Genomic DNA, 20,091 nt, shown 5'->3' with positions numbered 1-20,091 from the left:
AGTAATTAAATCGGGTCCCGCCGCCATCTTAAATAACGCGCGACGGTAAATAATCGATTTTGAGCGCGTCGCGTTGAATCAAATTAAATAATTTATAAAAATTAAAATAATAAGTATGTTTACAAAATAATTGACTATATCTATTCGCAATAGTACTGTAAAACACATCGTACTTATAGTTTAGCATTTCTGATAACAATTAATTAATTTTTGAATTTTTTTATATTTTATATATAAAATGCGAATAAAAAAACATAAATGCGTAAAACTTAATTTAAAAAATATCTGCAACTTCAGAAAACACATATATATTATAATCTATCAAAAAAAGTTAGTTAATAATAATTAAAATCGAGAAAAAAAATAAAACTTTCGAGGTAAAATAATTTCTGTGGTAAAAAGTGAGGTAAGCGATCACGTGACGCCCGTCTCCCCATCGTCTATAACCAAAACGGCCGAGGGTGAAATAAAAGCGAAAACATCAGTAGAAGTAAAAACAAACATCGGCGCGTATCTAGGACTATATATTTGAACGGGAGCGAAGATGAAACACGACACTTTGTAATTTATGATAATTACCTTCTAATATTAAAAAATTAAAATCATCAAAAAATTATAACAAAATTAAAATTTTTTGACTAAACTCGACTACAAACATATCTTAGAACTGGATTAAAGTAAAAGTACCCGTTTTTCGACGCTAAATTTTTATTAATTAATTTTTTAAATTGGTGCCTATTTGACCGAGCGCGCGTAATTTAAATTTGACGGAGCACGCGCGTGCCGACGGGTTAAGGAAACACAGACAGATGGACGACAGAGGGAATTTATTGGTTTACAATTTTTTCAAATTGCAGCCCAAAAAAATATTTGTTTTTAAATCATTTGTAAATTAATCTAAATTTCTATTATATACTGCTAAAATTTGGGAGTCATTAAAGAGACAGAGACAATGAGCATTTATAATTGAGGCAGCTTCTTTTAAAATGAAAATGAAAACATGAATCTAACAGGTGAGGTTTTTATGGTAAGATACAAACTGTAGGATGTGAGATAAAGGAACAAGCAGATTATTTTGTCTAAGGTAGATCCTCTTATGGACCAAATTGGTTCTCACTTGTTACTACTAACATATCATGTAATATATAAAAATGTGTGTGTTATTTTAAATTTTAATATTAAAAAAATTTAACAAAAAAATATTATTATAAGTAAATACAAAAATTACTTTTAAAATAAAATCATTTTAATATAACATTCATAAGGAAAATTATTCTGTTTAGGTAAGGGGAAGCGAATTTTCATCTATATCAACATGTTTGAGGCATATGTTAAATGAGGGAGGAATTAAATCTTTATGGAGAGGAAATGGTATCAATGTAGTGAAAATTGCCCCTGAAAGTGCTATTAAGTTTATGGCTTATGAACAAGTAAGTATTAATTAAATTATGAAATACCTAATATGGTCTTGTTTTATGCAGGGGTTGTGCATTAGTAAATACTGTGTAAAACAAAATTCCACGTAAATTTATGCTCCTTCAAGTAGTTCTAGATGATTGCCTAGACACTTATGCAACAATTTGCTATTAACAGAAAAATGTTTAGTAAAATGTTTTAAACACATTTAATGTTTAGACTAAAATGTTTCTGAATATACAGTGTGTAATTTTATTATATTGTATCAATTAGACTACTTAAGAAAAATATACAAATCAAAATACTCAAAAGTAGGCATTTAATAGCATTTAATAGTTTTCTGTAATTTGAATGTTAGAGGTTGATGAGCGTGATTTGCTGACTCCATGAGTCAGATTTAGTGGCATTAAAAGTGGAGTAACCTAACCATTTGTCATCTATATAAACATGAATATGTGTACTACTTTGATCCAAAAGTATCAAGAATGATTCATATAAATTGCACTTGCAAGAGTGTGCTGTCGTCATTTTTTTTGTTTTTTCATTGTCTGGTACAACTTTTATCATCATCTTGCATCAATCTGTGTGTCATTATCTGTTTTCATTTGAAAATAAACATTTGTTTTGTATATAAATAATTTTTGCATTGGCAATTTTTCAAAATGTTGAGTGTAATTCAGCGAAGAACATGCATTAAATTTTGTTCTAGCAATAGAATTACTGCTACAAAAATATTGAAAATGTTGAAAAAAGCCTTTGGTGGTGATGATCTATCAAAAACAAGAGTTTTCAAGTGGTACAAGATGTTCAAGAAAGGCAGAGAATATTTTGAAGATGAACCATGCTCTGGTAGATCATCCACTTAAACTGATGAACAACACATTGTTCAAGTCAGAGATTTGGTGCTTGATGATCATTGTTTAACAATTAGGGACATTATTTAACATGATCCGGTATCATTTGGATTTTGTCAAGCAATTTTAAAAGGTCATTTGGGCTTGTGGCACATCATTTCTCAAGTTGTCCTGAAAATATCGAATTTTTTCCAAAAACATGGCCAAGAAAATGCTTTCTCAAGGCAAATTATTCTTAAACCACATTACAATGATGAAACATGGATCTATGCTTTTACATTAAAAGAACACAACAATAAAATGAATGGCACTTAAAAGTTGAAGCAAGACCAAGTAAAAAATCAAGATCGTGTTTTCTTTGACTATCGTGGTGTTGTGCATCATGAATTCCTCACAATATTCTTATTGTTTGTCAATTTTGGCCAAGAATTCAACAAATACAATTACACAAGCTCTGTATTCACATGATAAATTCATCATGTGACTTTTCTGTTTCCTCAGCTAAAATTTCCACTTCATGGTCACTGTTATGGATTGCTTGATGCCATAAAACAAAATTTGCTGCAAGTCCTGAAGGGGTTTCATGAAAATGACTTTTCTAATCTTCAAAACATACTTAAAAAACAGCATAAGTTCATTGCAGTGGGAGGGTTACTTTGAAGGAGACGAAATAAATTTTTACAAATAAATTCAAATCTTTTTCAAAGCATTTTATTGAACCATTCCAATACTTTTTCATTATAGGCATATATCAACTCTGCATAAAACAAGATTCTTCTGTATTTATCACTGCAAATGTTTTTAACAAATTTATTTATATACTTATTTTAAAATTTTGATAGACAAAACGAATAATCAAAGGAAATAGAGCGCGTGAATTGAGTATTTATGAGAGGTTCATGGCAGGTTCCATAGCTGGTGGCATTTCCCAAACTGTGATTTATCCCATGGAAGTAAGAATTATTTTATATTAATTTTTGTATTGCTTTGATTTGTACATTATTTCAATCCTTTTTTTCTTATTTATTATATATATTATCCTCATTAAACATATGGAATATTTTATTATGTAATTAATTACATTTGGTATGTAAATTCTATAGACTTTCCTAAAAAATGCACTTGCATATTGTTTGGTAAATTTCAGGAGAGATTCTATAAAATAATAGTCATTTTAATTAATCAAGAAATTGTCTGAAATTTTACTATTGATAACTAAGTTGTATTTAGGGATTATTTATAAAATGTTATAATAGAAAATCTNTATACTTCAGATGTTAATTTAGTATCAAAAACGTAAAATATTTGAGTAGCCCGAGAAATAGCTGAAGATTGCAGCGCCACAGCACTAGCAAAAATTTAAATTTGACTACTGGAATGTTTTTGGATAATGGACGTTTCGGATAACCAGCTTTTGGATAAACGATGCTCTACTGTATTTAAATTGCACATAATGAAAAAATGTATTTTTTACAGTTATCATTAACTACTAATGTAGGAGTATAAATATAAAAAATAACTACTTAAAAATAAATTTAAAAGTTTATAGTATAAATGTTACATTTTTATATTTTATTATTAATATAAATTTGAATAGTAAATCATTTGACCTTAAAATGCCATATTTCATAGAATCTAGTTTTAATTCTCAGAGTTGGAGGAAATATAGTAAGTTTAAATATCAACTTTATAATCCTTTAATGTACATGTTAAATCTTTTTTCTAGAATACGTAATTGCATTCTCTGTAAATAATGATAAGTTACTACTCTGTTTGTATTTAGTGATAAAACAAAATACTTATAGATTACCTCCTCATATGCAATCATTTACAAGTATCATGTTTTAAATATTAGATTGATAGTTTGTTTGATAATAACCAGATGAAGTTTATTTCTAGGGCAATTATACAAACAAAAATCAAAACTCAGGATAATATTGAATAAAGAAGTTTTATATTATGTAAATATTTTTAATAATAATATTATAAATAATAAATGTTATTTTATATTTATTTTAAGCAATATGCTTGCCCTAATTGATGATCTTGTCAGCAAATAATTCCAATAATGATTAAATATGATTACTGGAAAAGGCACAATTCGGAATACTGTATATCTAAAACACACTTCAAAATGTATACTTGGTTTTTCCCTCCAATACTAAACACAAGTTTTTATTAAAAACAGCTGTGATTAGTATTGAATTTGATATTTAAATCTTTTAAAAATCAGTTAAACTTTCTAATTTGTTAAAAAAAATAAACTTCTTACATTGAAATAAATATTTTTATTTTATGAAAAATGAAGAAAATATATTCAGAGTTTATAAGATAATTGTAATGAAACGATTAAACATATCTGATTAGAATATGATGAAATATGGTAAAGAAATTTGTTTACTCAGAGATAGTTGTGCAAGGTTCACACTGGCATCTGACGTGTAATCATCATTTTTTTACACAACTTGCTGTTTTTAATATTTTAAGTCAATTTTGACTCAAAACTTTTTACTGAAACTGATTTTTCAATATTTATTTATTTTTATGGCAACTTTAACTTTTCTGAATTCTAACTGATTTTATAGCTCTCTTATATTAACACATGTCATTATTCCATTATTCTTGCATGGAATTACAAAAATGGAGTAAAAATGAAAGAGATACATCAATTAAACCTTATCACATATAGCATATGTGATAAGGAATGTATACGTGATAAGGAATGTAAGGAAAATATAGTGAAATGTATACTTTATAAGGTTTATGCTCTGTATTGCATGAAAACAAACAAATGATAATGAATATTAATTAATTTAATTTTACACCTTCCTTATGTCTTCCAGCATACTTGATTAAAAACAAACCTTTTTGGCTTAGTTTACGGGCTTTCTTCAGGTTCTATACATTTGAAACAAATTGTATATTGAGTATTGCAAAACTGGAATGTTCTGATCCTTAAAATGACTTTTACTTTCCTGGCTGTTATATATACATAACAAGTATTGGAACCGTGTCAAATTTGACCCTCCAAGTTTTTTGCAAATCTCCATGTTTTGAGATTTCCTGAATCCTGAAAAGTAAAAAAACGGCAAAAAATTCCGTGTGTGTGTTGGCATCTATTTTGCATATCTCAGGATGAAGTAAACATTAAGAAATGAAATTTTGCATAATTGCTTGTATATGAGGGCATTGATGCTATTAAATTTTGGTGGTTAAAGATCAAGAGAGTGAGGAAATAAAGGGGTTTCATGTGTCATACCTTGAGAGGGGATAGGACTTAATGAAGATTTTATTTATTATTAACATTTATCAAAATATATAAAATTACTTGTCCTGACTGACTGATTGATTCATCATTGCCTAGAGAAAACTGCTGAACCTGGAGGTGAAATTTGGTACACAGTTAGTGTACATCATGAAAACGCACACTAAGAAGGGATTTTTCGAAATTCCCCCTGCGGGGGAGAGGGAGAGCATTAAGGTTTAACTTGAAGGATGGCTTCTACTGTACTATTTTAGATGTGATTTTTTTTTTGTTTTTAAGTACATTTAGTCTTCATTGAGTACTTAGGTGTATTAAATTGATAACATTTTAGACATTGTTATAAATATTTTTGTATATTTTGATTTTTTAACCAAATGTTCGAACCGTTTTAAATTCAAATTTGTTATTGCATATTGGTTTGATTATAGAACAATTGTAGACGTTCCAGAAAATTGATCAAATTGAAAACAGTTCATTTGATTCTCAGCAATTTTCATCATTCTCAGCAGTAGGTGTTATATAACAATTACTATGGTTGTTGAAATACTGAATATAAATGGGGTTTGCTTGCAAAATCCATGTGGGTAAGTCATGGGTAACAGCTAGTACTTTTATAAAACCCTACTATGAGAAGCTGCCTTGCAGTGCCTAGTGAGAATTTCATCAGGTGATTCTCTGTCACAAGGTGATCCATTGGCCATCATATGAGTCATCACAATATGGTGACGACTTGGACAAAGCTTTATTTCTCTTGTGTCCTTATTTAAGTATTGTGACCCCCACACACACAATCTGTCATTATTGTTTGTTAATCTAAACATTCCGACAGGAACAAAAGGGGGGTCTCCAGAATCTCGCACTACCCTCAAAATTAAGCTTTTTGCCATTGTATAGTAATTAAAAAAATTATAATTTTTATAACAAAATCTCATAACAGATGGCAACATACACATTTTATTTATTTTGTTTAGTAATATAAAAGTTCTGGATTTTTTTTAAAAGATTTTCTTTAAATCAAATAATTAAATGCATTGAATTAAAAATAACATAAACAAATAAATAAATAAAAATAATTACATATGTGAATATAATTTTATTTTTGTATTTGTTTATTTTTAATTTGATGCATTAGATCAGAGATCAGCAATGCAGCGCCTGTGGTGCATTTCAGATGTGCTCTCCAGAACCATAATCACACAAGCACAAATATATATACTTGTAATTTAATTTAATTTTTATTTTGTGTTATTTTATGTACTGTACATACATTTAATTTTTAGTTATTACATGCATGTATAATCTTTATTTTGTATAACTATACATATTTAACAATAACACCAACAAACCTTTATAATTACCAGCAAATAAAGTTTTTAATATACTTTGACAAATGCTTTCAATCCTAATTGGGATCTGGATCTGATACCTATTTCAAAACAATTATTTTGTTTATTTATTACAACATTATGATTTTTTTCAAAAATCAAACTATGCACCCTTAGTAACAAAAAAGATTGCCGACCCCTGCATTAGATTATTTGATTCAAAAAATATATTCACCTTTTTAAAGAAAGTTGGGTTAAAGGTCAGAAACATTGCAGTTTTGGAACACTCAGTATATCCTTTGATTTGAATGTGTAGAATCTGAAGCAAGCCCACAAACTAGGCCAAAAACATATTTTTAATAAAGTATTGCTGGAAGACATAAGGAAGGTGTGAAATTAATTATTGTTATGTTCTGGCTTTGAACAACACATTGCTTAAATGATAATGAAAACTGAAAAATTAAACAATTCAGCTAAGCTCTACAGTTTACTCTATCTGAAAACAATATCAGTAACAATTTGCAGCAATTGCTGAAACTTGTTATTTTAAAAATAGACAAAACCACTTTGATGTTTCTATTGATTATAGACAACCTCATATAATTGTTGTGTGTCTCAGTGTAATTCCAATAATAAAAAAGTCTAGGTTTGAAATTCACAAATTTCCAAATGAATCAAAAACCAATCCATTGATTGGATTGGTTTTTGATTCATTTGGAAATTTCAAAAATTTAAATCCAATCAATGGATCATCATCAGGTTAATCAGAATTAACCTGATGATGATCCATTGATTGGATTGAAAATGTTTGTTTTAAGAATAAATCTCTCAGCGAGTGATCAGGTGTTGATTAAGTTATTATTTTCTGCTGAGTACGCTTTGGTTGTTTATTTTGATGATGATTCTAATTTTCTTGGATTTGTATTGATCCATTTATGCAGTCTAGAATTTGTGCATTTATGTGTTTAATTTATAATTTGATGAGCATAAATGATGGCATAATGTAATCAGAAAAAATCATTCAGGCAACATGTTGCAATTCTGCAACAATCCTACAAATTGAGAAAAAAATGTTTTTTAACAACAAGGACAAAATTATATTAAATGGCCAAAGTTTTTGTCTTTTTTTGTCCATAAAAAAAAGAGCATGGCCCAGTGTGATATTTTATGCTTTTCTATTGTGGCAACTTAATGTGTTAGTTTGTATAACACCTATATTAATGTTCAACAAAGGAAGAAATCTAAAGATGATGTGTAAAAATTATATATATATATACTTTTTAATGTTTAAAATAGATTTTTTAACATTAAAAAATTACCTTGACTGAAACTTTGTAGCCAAATGCAATTTGGTTGTGCAATGTGATTCATTTAAACTAAATTGTGTATGATTAAAATTGAACTTCGGGAAAATAATTTTCTTTCTTTCTTTATCAATTTTAAAAGAGGAGTTTAATATTTCAATAGTTTTAGAAACATTGACTTACAATAGGAAAAAAATTAGAAAATTTGAACAGTTTGAATATAATTGTTCTATTATAACAAATATATTTTTATTGATAATTAATTAAATATTTTCTATAAAAAAAGAAAACAGCAATGAATATAATTTTCTTATATACAGAATAATTGAATTAATAATAAACAAAAGATTTTATATGGAGATAAAATAAAACAATTACAAGCAATTATTTATTGTGACAACATCACAATGCTGGGCTACAATTTTTAATTAATTTAATTTGAAATATATGCTCTCCACTTCAAATTAGTAGTAGCTTGATCCTGTACATCATACTTTTTCTTTAACGATAGAGTCATGCTGGTCATTTATTTACTGCTTTTAGGGGAAATGTTTTGAATTGAAATAATGTGACTTTCAGTTTGCATCAATAGTTCGTATATGGTTAATTGGGGCCTCTGCTGCTAAGGTTTCCATATCTGGTCTCAGATTTCATCTATCTAATTCCGTTCTTGAGATTAACCCGTCGGCACGCGCCTAGTGCCGATTAGGCACCAATCGATTTTTAATTAGTTCGTGTAAAAATCCTAATTGTGTGAAAAATCTGAAAAAATTATTACCTGTCTAATTTTTCTTCAATTTTACGATACGCAATTCAGTTTTTGCTTAAAGCGTCTCATTATTTTTATTTAATTATTGGTGCCGAATCGGCACTATGGCGCGCATGATCTCGGATTTCAATTTTCAAATTTCCCGCCAGTCGCTGTTACTAAAAATAGCTGCAGCTACGGCGCGCGCTTCTTCGCTTATAATCGCGTTATTATAAAGCGAATAACTTCTAAAAAACTGAAATTTGACCGAAAATAATTTAATTTCTTTCATTGGTATTTTTTAATCATTTTATAAAGTTTTATGACACCATCACATTTCCCTGAGTGGAAGTAACCAATTTGTTAACCATTTGACCCTCGGCTGACAGAGAAGGAAGTTTTTGAAAACAAAGTAATAGAGCGTTTAGCAGTTTGTTGTTTTTCACAGTGGAAGACTAGTAAGTTTATATAATAGACTCTAGTAAGACTTATTAGAGTCTATTATTTTCCAGAGAATAAATAATAGAGTTGAAAAATAGCACAATTCCGTGAAATTTAACAAATCTGATGTCAATAAAGGAAAGTTGAAGTTATTTATAGTGAGTTGATATTTTATAAGTTTAGTTTTTGCATTTATAAATCAAATTTTAAAAAATATAAATTTTTTATTTAAATAAATTTAAATAAAAAAATAGAATTTTTATTATTTAAATATAAATTCTATATTTTAACAAGTATTTTATACTGTTAGATAGTAGAGAAATCGAGTATTTAAGCATTTACTGTATATCAGTAAAAATAAAAAAATTGCGTTAATTTGGTTTATATATTTTGCCGTTACATTGCGCATGTAAGCTTTAAACTACAGTCAGAAATATATATTATTTTTATATGAATTTATTAATTATAATAAACATACATTATGTCTAAAATTTAATTAAAATAGCACTCTCTAATTAACATCTTAAATGAAGAAGTAATTAAATCGGGTCCCGCCGCCATCTTAAATAACGCGCGACGGTAAATAATCGATTTTGAGCGCGTCGCGTTGAATCAAATTAAATAATTTATAAAAATTAAAATAATAAGTATGTTTACAAAATAATTGACTATATCTATTCGCAATAGTACTGTAAAACACATCGTACTTATAGTTTAGCATTTCTGATAACAATTAATTAATTTTTGAATTTTTTTATATTTTATATATAAAATGCGAATAAAAAAACATAAATGCGTAAAACTTAATTTAAAAAATATCTGCAACTTCAGAAAACACATATATATTATAATCTATCAAAAAAAGTTAGTTAATAATAATTAAAATCGAGAAAAAAAATAAAACTTTCGAGGTAAAATAATTTCTGTGGTAAAAAGTGAGGTAAGCGATCACGTGACGCCCGTCTCCCCATCGTCTATAACCAAAACGGCCGAGGGTGAAATAAAAGCGAAAACATCAGTAGAAGTAAAAACAAACATCGGCGCGTATCTAGGACTATATATTTGAACGGGAGCGAAGATGAAACACGACACTTTGTAATTTATGATAATTACCTTCTAATATTAAAAAATTAAAATCATCAAAAAATTATAACAAAATTAAAATTTTTTGACTAAACTCGACTACAAACATATCTTAGAACTGGATTAAAGTAAAAGTACCCGTTTTTCGACGCTAAATTTTTATTAATTAATTTTTTAAATTGGTGCCTATTTGACCGAGCGCGCGTAATTTAAATTTGACGGAGCACGCGCGTGCCGACGGGTTAAGGAAACACAGACAGATGGACGACAGAGGGAATTTATTGGTTTACAATTTTTTCAAATTGCAGCCCAAAAAAATATTTGTTTTTAAATCATTTGTAAATTAATCTAAATTTCTATTATATACTGCTAAAATTTGGGAGTCATTAAAGAGACAGAGACAATGAGCATTTATAATTGAGGCAGCTTCTTTTAAAATGAAAATGAAAACATGAATCTAACAGGTGAGGTTTTTATGGTAAGATACAAACTGTAGGATGTGAGATAAAGGAACAAGCAGATTATTTTGTCTAAGGTAGATCCTCTTATGGACCAAATTGGTTCTCACTTGTTACTACTAACATATCATGTAATATATAAAAATGTGTGTGTTATTTTAAATTTTAATATTAAAAAAATTTAACAAAAAAATATTATTATAAGTAAATACAAAAATTACTTTTAAAATAAAATCATTTTAATATAACATTCATAAGGAAAATTATTCTGTTTAGGTAAGGGGAAGCGAATTTTCATCTATATCAACATGTTTGAGGCATATGTTAAATGAGGGAGGAATTAAATCTTTATGGAGAGGAAATGGTATCAATGTAGTGAAAATTGCCCCTGAAAGTGCTATTAAGTTTATGGCTTATGAACAAGTAAGTATTAATTAAATTATGAAATACCTAATATGGTCTTGTTTTATGCAGGGGTTGTGCATTAGTAAATACTGTGTAAAACAAAATTCCACGTAAATTTATGCTCCTTCAAGTAGTTCTAGATGATTGCCTAGACACTTATGCAACAATTTGCTATTAACAGAAAAATGTTTAGTAAAATGTTTTAAACACATTTAATGTTTAGACTAAAATGTTTCTGAATATACAGTGTGTAATTTTATTATATTGTATCAATTAGACTACTTAAGAAAAATATACAAATCAAAATACTCAAAAGTAGGCATTTAATAGCATTTAATAGTTTTCTGTAATTTGAATGTTAGAGGTTGATGAGCGTGATTTGCTGACTCCATGAGTCAGATTTAGTGGCATTAAAAGTGGAGTAACCTAACCATTTGTCATCTATATAAACATGAATATGTGTACTACTTTGATCCAAAAGTATCAAGAATGATTCATATAAATTGCACTTGCAAGAGTGTGCTGTCGTCATTTTTTTTGTTTTTTCATTGTCTGGTACAACTTTTATCATCATCTTGCATCAATCTGTGTGTCATTATCTGTTTTCATTTGAAAATAAACATTTGTTTTGTATATAAATAATTTTTGCATTGGCAATTTTTCAAAATGTTGAGTGTAATTCAGCGAAGAACATGCATTAAATTTTGTTCTAGCAATAGAATTACTGCTACAAAAATATTGAAAATGTTGAAAAAAGCCTTTGGTGGTGATGATCTATCAAAAACAAGAGTTTTCAAGTGGTACAAGATGTTCAAGAAAGGCAGAGAATATTTTGAAGATGAACCATGCTCTGGTAGATCATCCACTTAAACTGATGAACAACACATTGTTCAAGTCAGAGATTTGGTGCTTGATGATCATTGTTTAACAATTAGGGACATTATTTAACATGATCCGGTATCATTTGGATTTTGTCAAGCAATTTTAAAAGGTCATTTGGGCTTGTGGCACATCATTTCTCAAGTTGTCCTGAAAATATCGAATTTTTTCCAAAAACATGGCCAAGAAAATGCTTTCTCAAGGCAAATTATTCTTAAACCACATTACAATGATGAAACCTGGATCTATGCTTTTACATTAAAAGAACACAACAATAAAATGAATGGCACTTAAAAGTTGAAGCAAGACCAAGTAAAAAATCAAGATCGTGTTTTCTTTGACTATCGTGGTGTTGTGCATCATGAATTCCTCACAATATTCTTATTGTTTGTCAATTTTGGCCAAGAATTCAACAAATACAATTACACAAGCTCTGTATTCACATGATAAATTCATCATGTGACTTTTCTGTTTCCTCAGCTAAAATTTCCACTTCATGGTCACTGTTATGGATTGCTTGATGCCATAAAACAAAATTTGCTGCAAGTCCTGAAGGGGTTTCATGAAAATGACTTTTCTAATCTTCAAAACATACTTAAAAAACAGCATAAGTTCATTGCAGTGGGAGGGTTACTTTGAAGGAGACGAAATAAATTTTTACAAATAAATTCAAATCTTTTTCAAAGCATTTTATTGAACCATTCCAATACTTTTTCATTATAGGCATATATCAACTCTGCATAAAACAAGATTCTTCTGTATTTATCACTGCAAATGTTTTTAACAAATTTATTTATATACTTATTTTAAAATTTTGATAGACAAAACGAATAATCAAAGGAAATAGAGCGCGTGAATTGAGTATTTATGAGAGGTTCATGGCAGGTTCCATAGCTGGTGGCATTTCCCAAACTGTGATTTATCCCATGGAAGTAAGAATTATTTTATATTAATTTTTGTATTGCTTTGATTTGTACATTATTTCAATCCTTTTTTTCTTATTTATTATATATATTATCCTCATTAAACATATGGAATATTTTATTATGTAATTAATTACATTTGGTATGTAAATTCTATAGACTTTCCTAAAAAATGCACTTGCATATTGTTTGGTAAATTTCAGGAGAGATTCTATAAAATAATAGTCATTTTAATTAATCAAGAAATTGTCTGAAATTTTACTATTGATAACTAAGTTGTATTTAGGGATTATTTATAAAATGTTATAATAGAAAATCTTTTTAAATGAATACACACATTTCATTCTAATTTATATAATAGAACAATTTTAATAAAATTACTAAAATTAAGAAAGAAAATAGTATTTGTTTTCTTTATAATAATAATAATAATAAATTCTATTGTTTGACTTATTACATATGTCTTACGATGTATAAAATAAGAGAATATTATAGTAGTTGTTCCCTTAATATTTATATTTTAATAAATACAATTTAAATGAATAAAATTGTGATTTTAGAAAATTATATTTTTAATAGTTATATGAAATAATATCTTTTCAAATTTATTTGTTGACTTTTGATAGATAGCATGCAAATTAAATAAACAATTAATATCTTGTTTAAAAATAAATTTTGATTAGGAGTTATCGGATGAATTCTATTAGTAAAAAGGATTAAGTTTCACATAACAAATGTAATGTTTGTTTTTATGAAACAACTTCACTATTTCATAACTAAACTGTGATGAAGTGATTGATAAGATATTAAATATTGATGTATATTATTAAATTTTTCAAAGATGATAAGTGAATAACATCAAGTTGAACCTTTTATTTACACTTTTTAAGTGACCTCAGGAAAAAAGTTTAAACTAAGGATATATATATATATATATATAATGTAATAATGTATTAATGTAATAATGTATTAATTTTTACTTATGATACTCTATATTGTAAATTTAATCATATGTAAGGTTTCGTAGGTTATGGAAATAAAAAAGTCAAATACACTACTAAAATAAGATTAAAATTGTTATTTCACACTTTTTAAAATTTTCATCTACATGATCTACTTTATATGGGGATTTGAATATATTTTCTTTTTTACTATTAAAAATCAAACATTTTTGTTTGGTTTGTTAACATTTGAAAAACACAAAGATGTTTTCTAAGTAACTGTTTCACCTGTTGTGTCTTCTTCAGTGTTATCAACTTCTTAATATTTTGATATTTTATTATTGAATTTCATTAAGTATTCAGATGTAACTAAAGCACTGTCACTATCAAAATAATCATTAAACTTTTCCAAGTTGTCAGTTTAGAAAGTATTATTTGAAAGTGAGATGAATTTAATATTCATTCAAACCTAATTTAACTTTTTTAAAATTTTACTATTGCTGACTTTCATTTTATCCCATGGATTTTCAATGAAGTGTATTGCATCAAGAATGTTTAGTTTTGTTTCAGTTTTGGAATTTTCACCTAGTAGATATCTATTATTTTATGCACTCCATTTCCTGTAGTGTGTTTTAAATGTTTTAAGTTTCAAATCAAGATATTGTAGGTCGATAGTACAATTTGAAGGTATGAGTTCAGTTTATCAGGTTCGCTTCAGGCTTGGATATCTGTCAGAAATGAAAACATTATTCTGTTATTGTAATCCATTTCTGCATCTAATGAATGCAAATATCCTGAAAATGTTTTTATGTCATCCATGCTTTTCCAATGGATTTTATAGCATGATATATTTTATAATATTTTTCAGTCATCAATTTGGCTGACTTGCCTATTACTACTGGCTTTAAATTTTTCAATTCCAGTAGCATTAACTCCTAATAGAACTGTCAATCTCTGTTTATTCATTTTGTTTCCATGATACTTCTCTCCACCAAAAAAAGTTTTTCCAGGTAGAAAACTGACAACTTTGTTTCATTAACATTTAATATGGCTTCAGGTTTACAGTTACCACAAAACAAATTTGATTTAGATCCTGTATTCATTCTTGGTTAAATAATTACTTCCTTGCATGCTCTAGTAAAATTAAAACAGGTGAATACAATCATACCCAGCAAAAATAAACAAATAACGTGACCACCACCTTATTGCTTGCTGAGGGAGTTTTATTAAAATCGAACGCTTTCGATCCACTTAACGGATCATCATCAGGATAGAATATACTAAAATGGAATACAACATAAATGGAACAATATGTTCAAAAATTCAAAAATATCCATAAACTGATAATATATCAATTAATAAAAATAAATAATAAATTGTAAACGATACCAAATAATAAATAATATACTACGACGACCAAACATTAATAATAAGTTTCCTTTAAATCAAACAAATATCATATTTCAGTTGATGCGCTACTTGTAAGCTTCTTAACGGCAAATTTCCAAGCCGAGGGAAGACCTTCCGCATCCCTAGCATTAATGCATCCGTCTTTAAGTTTGCTCCTGTATATCTCCATTTTTTCGGCCGTCCTCGCCAAGGTTGGTGAGTGCACCTGTCTCACGACTTCCGCTTCCTCCCATCCAATCAGGGATCCTTGGGCCTGCGCCATCTGGGCCAATATTGTTGTATTAGACCCTTTTCTAGCATCATACTTNATTTATTATTTGGTATCGTTTACAATTTATTATTTATTTTTATTAATTGATATATTATCAGTTTATGGATATTTTTGAATTTTTGAACATATTGTTCCATTTATGTTGTATTCCATTTTAGTATATTCTGTCCTGATGATGATCCGTTAAGTGGATCGAAAGCGTTCGATTTTAATAAAACTCCCTCAGCAAGCAATAAGGTGGTGGTCACGTTATTTGTTTAAAACAGGTGATTTTGAATTCCTTGATTTCCATCCAATCTGTGGCATCCAGCAAAGATCAACGCTAAGCAGCCTTAATGTTTTCAGCCACTTTAATTCACATGTTGTAACCTATGCTGATGACATTAAACTAATAAATCATGACCCTGTTTCTTTACAGTCAGATTTAAACACAGTATTCAAATTATTTGAAAAGGCTAACTTAAGAATTAATGTCTGAAAAAAAAAAAAAAAAAAACGGTTACACAATGTGCTTTTCATTAACCAGAAATTTATCCTTTCTGTCCTTTGTTATTTGTATTGAATATATAAATTATGTCAACTCCATAAATGTTCTAGGCATTATTTTTGATAGTAAACTTTGTTTTGAAACTCCTTTTGAAAGAATAGTTAAATCCCTTTCCATTCAGTGTGGAACCTCTTTGCCATTTGATATCTTTCAAAATTGCTTTATATTCCATTTTCTTTGTTAATTTTCAATTGCTTATTGATTACTAGTAGCCCAGGACGCCCCCTAGTGGGTGTTCCAGCAGCATTACAAATTCCTGAGGCATGTTTAATGCACTTAATATATGAAAGTTGTGTGCGCTTAATGTTTAAAAGTTTTATGCAGTTAATATATATAAATGTATACAATTCTTCATCTTAGAAACTAAACTTAAAATATCAATACACAAACAGCCAACAGTATTTGTACATGAGAAAGTGAATCTATTCTTTACTCAAAATTGTTCAAATAAATAGAATTAATATGATTAAAAAATCAAGTATAAATATATACAAATGTTCATGTTAAAAAGTAATGTTAACAGATCAATACACAGCAAATAGTATTTCTGTATTACAGACTGAAGATATTCTTTAGCTGTGTTCTGTATTCCATCATTTATCCCATCATAAAACTTCTGTATACACAACATTGTTGGTAAAAAAAGTATAATTATTTGGAATCAATTTGCCTTGTTGTGACATTTTGTCTTCTGTGTCGTTTTGCTTCTGCCTGCCTGTGCAACATTGCAGATCTGAGCTCATGAGTTTCATTCTGCAAGCCTCCACGTGTTGATTGTGCTATTCTCTGTAATGTTTCCTGCGCACGTCTCTCCCTTTGTCTCGCAGCAGTGGCAGCTTTACGTTCCCCCACAGTGGCGTATTTCTTTGGTCGTGCCATGAAAGGTTTCTATTATTATATTAAAATATTAGCTTAACTATTTCACTTATCGTTTTATCGTAGCGGTTCAAATCTGTCCGGTTTTTCGTTATTCGCCCCCTAGTGAACATTACAGGCATTCCGTGACAATAATAAATTCCTATTACAAATATACTGAATTATTTATATTGTTATATTGACCAAATAATAATTTATTGGCGAAATGAATAATAATAATTTATATTGTTAATTTAAATAATAATTAAACTTGTTAATTTAATTTGAATGTTTGAAATATGACACACGATAGGGGCGCCTCTAGTGTCGGTTATCAAACGGTTATGGGACGGACGGACGGAAGGAAGGACGGACACCTGTTGAATGGGTTATATATATAGATTGTATACCAATCTGGTCAATGGCTGTCCCCCTTTCTGTTAGAGAAAATCACAGAAGAACTAAATAAAATATACCTAACCTTAAATAAATTCTGTAATTTACCTTTTACAACCATCATAACATTGCTAGGTCCAGATTGGGTTTTCCTTCATTTACTAATTGTGTAAAATACTTTGATCAATTATTACATCACAGATATTTTTTTATGTATTTCATTTGGAGTTTAAATGTTAATTAGGAAGAGGAAATTTATTGTTGTAAGACTTTTCCTAATGTGATTGAAATAAATAAATTTTCTTCTTTCACTCTTTCAGTTTCAGAATACTACACTTTTACTCAACACTCAATTTTGTAGCCAAGTAATGCCTTCATTTAAAATGATCTATTCATTGAAATGCTTAGCCAATTTGTGAGGCTTACTCTTGTTTCTACTTTGAATCCATTTCTTTCAATTATTATAATTTCTCTTCCAGTGAAAAAGTATTTTTTTTTTTTTGTTAGTTTTCATTTTCTTTGTTGTGGGGTTGAAAAAGACCAACTAGTGAGATCATTTGGAAGAGGAGGAAATAATCATGTACAGTACAAAATTTGAATTAACAATGGTAGATAAGTAGCATCATCTACACTATCAAAGTTTATTTATTTTATGTTAATTTTCTTTTTTGTTTTTGGAAATATGATTTGAAAAAATTATAGATTTAATCGATCAAAATGTGTAAATTATGAGAATATATAAAAATCGACATATAATTTATGGGAAAATGTATACATAAATTGTAGGAAAAATTGGAATCAAAAAATATCATGTAAAAATTGTGAGAAAACACTAATTCCACATGTTTAATTTATGAAATTATTGATTATAATTATCATAAAATCTTTTCAGGTGTTAAAAACAAGACTTGCTTTAAGAAAAACTGGTCAATATTCTGGTATTTGGGATGCAGCAACAAAGATATATCGTCATGAAGGCATGAGGAGTTTTTACAGGGGGTATATCCCCAATCTTTTAGGAATCATTCCATATGCAGGGATTGATCTTGCTATTTATGAGGTAAGTTATGCCACCATTTTGAGCATTTCATAGATAACTGTTTTACTTTGTTTCCTTCTTGAATAGAAATAATAATATAAGGAGGTTCCAAGCTTATATCAGGGATGCATTCTTGGAATACATGCCATTAGTCATTGTAAGTTGAAATATAATTTTCCATAACTGCAATATTATGAATTGCAGATATGTTATTGATATAGATGCAGAATGTTGCTTAATTCTTTATGGACAAGCAGCATTGTTTAACAAGAGCTTATTGATACTAAGTTGTGATTTCCATTGATAAACAATACATCTCATTTAAAAACTTTTTTTGTGTTAAAACATTAATAAACAATTTCTTGTAGTCAAAGTAAAGAACTCATATAAAATTTATAAACATACTAAATCATTTTACATTAATTTTATTTATAATGTGGTAAAGTTAATATAAAAATTATTAGGTGTATTTTAACAGCAGCACTAAGTAGCTATTGATTAATTAATTGATCTATTTATGTTAATAATCTAACAATGGTTGAATGGAATTACTAACAAACTATTAAATTTTATTTTAAATTATTTCTGATTTAAACAGTGTATTATTCTTGTTTTGAATACTGAATTTGAATTTATTATAAAAATGTTTGGATATATTTTAGGAATATGTTAATTTTTTAAAAGATATAATATAATTTGCATTTAACAAATCAGAGAATTCAATTAGATGTAATTAAAATTTTAAAATATTAAAGTTGAATAATACTAATGATAATTTTCTGTTAATTATATTGGACATTTTAATAGTAAATAACTAATGATCAGTTCAGTATCATACAACATACATTAATTTGATGTGAAGAAAAAATACAAAGTTTTCAATGAAGAGAACTCAAGATTAGAGATGAATATAAACCCTTTTTTTAAATGTCTGTTAATGCATGTTTGATACTGTTTTACTCCAAGCTATAAACAGACATTATATTCGAATTGTAAGTTTTGGTATGAATAAATAATACATTATGTTTGGAAATTAGATTTTACATAGACCTGCTATGCTTATTAGATCTTCTTTAACAATACTTTAGTCATAATTTTTCTAGGAAATATTTTAAAACATGTTAGCCCATATCATTATTAATGTACATTGTTTTTCCAAACTTTATTTAATGCAGAAAAAAATTTAGTTGTCTTTTACTATATAACACTAATTATGTATCATTAAATATATTTTTAACCTATCTTGTGAACAATATCTTGTCCCATTGCACGAATCTGTCATTGTTTTGAATGGGAGCAGCTTTTCCTTTCTGGACAATAAGGGATTTATTCTCCAAATTCTTTTAACTAAGGCTGGATGCATATTGATGCAGCAAAAACATTTTTTGATTAAACATGCTTGAAACTTTTTCTAATGATTTGCACTGTCCCCAATAAAATGCACACATTTCTGGTGAACATTTTCTTGTATACATTAGTAGTTGATTAGAGGCTTTCCATAAATAGTTCATATTTACATGTGTAGTTGATT

General features: G+C 27.9%; 1 protein-coding gene across 1 annotated transcript in view; it reads left to right on the top strand.

Annotated features, from left to right (window-relative positions):
* The window catches only part of LOC111633640 (calcium-binding mitochondrial carrier protein SCaMC-3-like), an 88,615-nt gene that overhangs the window by 62,476 nt on the left and 6,048 nt on the right, over positions 1-20,091 (top strand). The window contains exons 6-10 of the mRNA XM_023378245.1: positions 1,284-1,430; positions 3,113-3,223; positions 11,171-11,317; positions 13,000-13,110; positions 18,414-18,581. Of these exons, the coding sequence (XP_023234013.1) occupies positions 1,284-1,430; positions 3,113-3,223; positions 11,171-11,317; positions 13,000-13,110; positions 18,414-18,581 (684 nt within the window). The remainder of the gene's footprint in view (positions 1-1,283; positions 1,431-3,112; positions 3,224-11,170; positions 11,318-12,999; positions 13,111-18,413; positions 18,582-20,091) is intronic.

This window comes from Centruroides sculpturatus, unplaced genomic scaffold (assembly GCF_000671375.1).
Source record: "Centruroides sculpturatus isolate CEXI.00-Female unplaced genomic scaffold, Cexi_2.0 scaffold837, whole genome shotgun sequence".
Classification (NCBI taxonomy): Eukaryota; Metazoa; Arthropoda; class Arachnida; order Scorpiones; family Buthidae; genus Centruroides; species Centruroides sculpturatus.
This window is presented reverse-complemented; position numbering and strand designations above follow the sequence as displayed.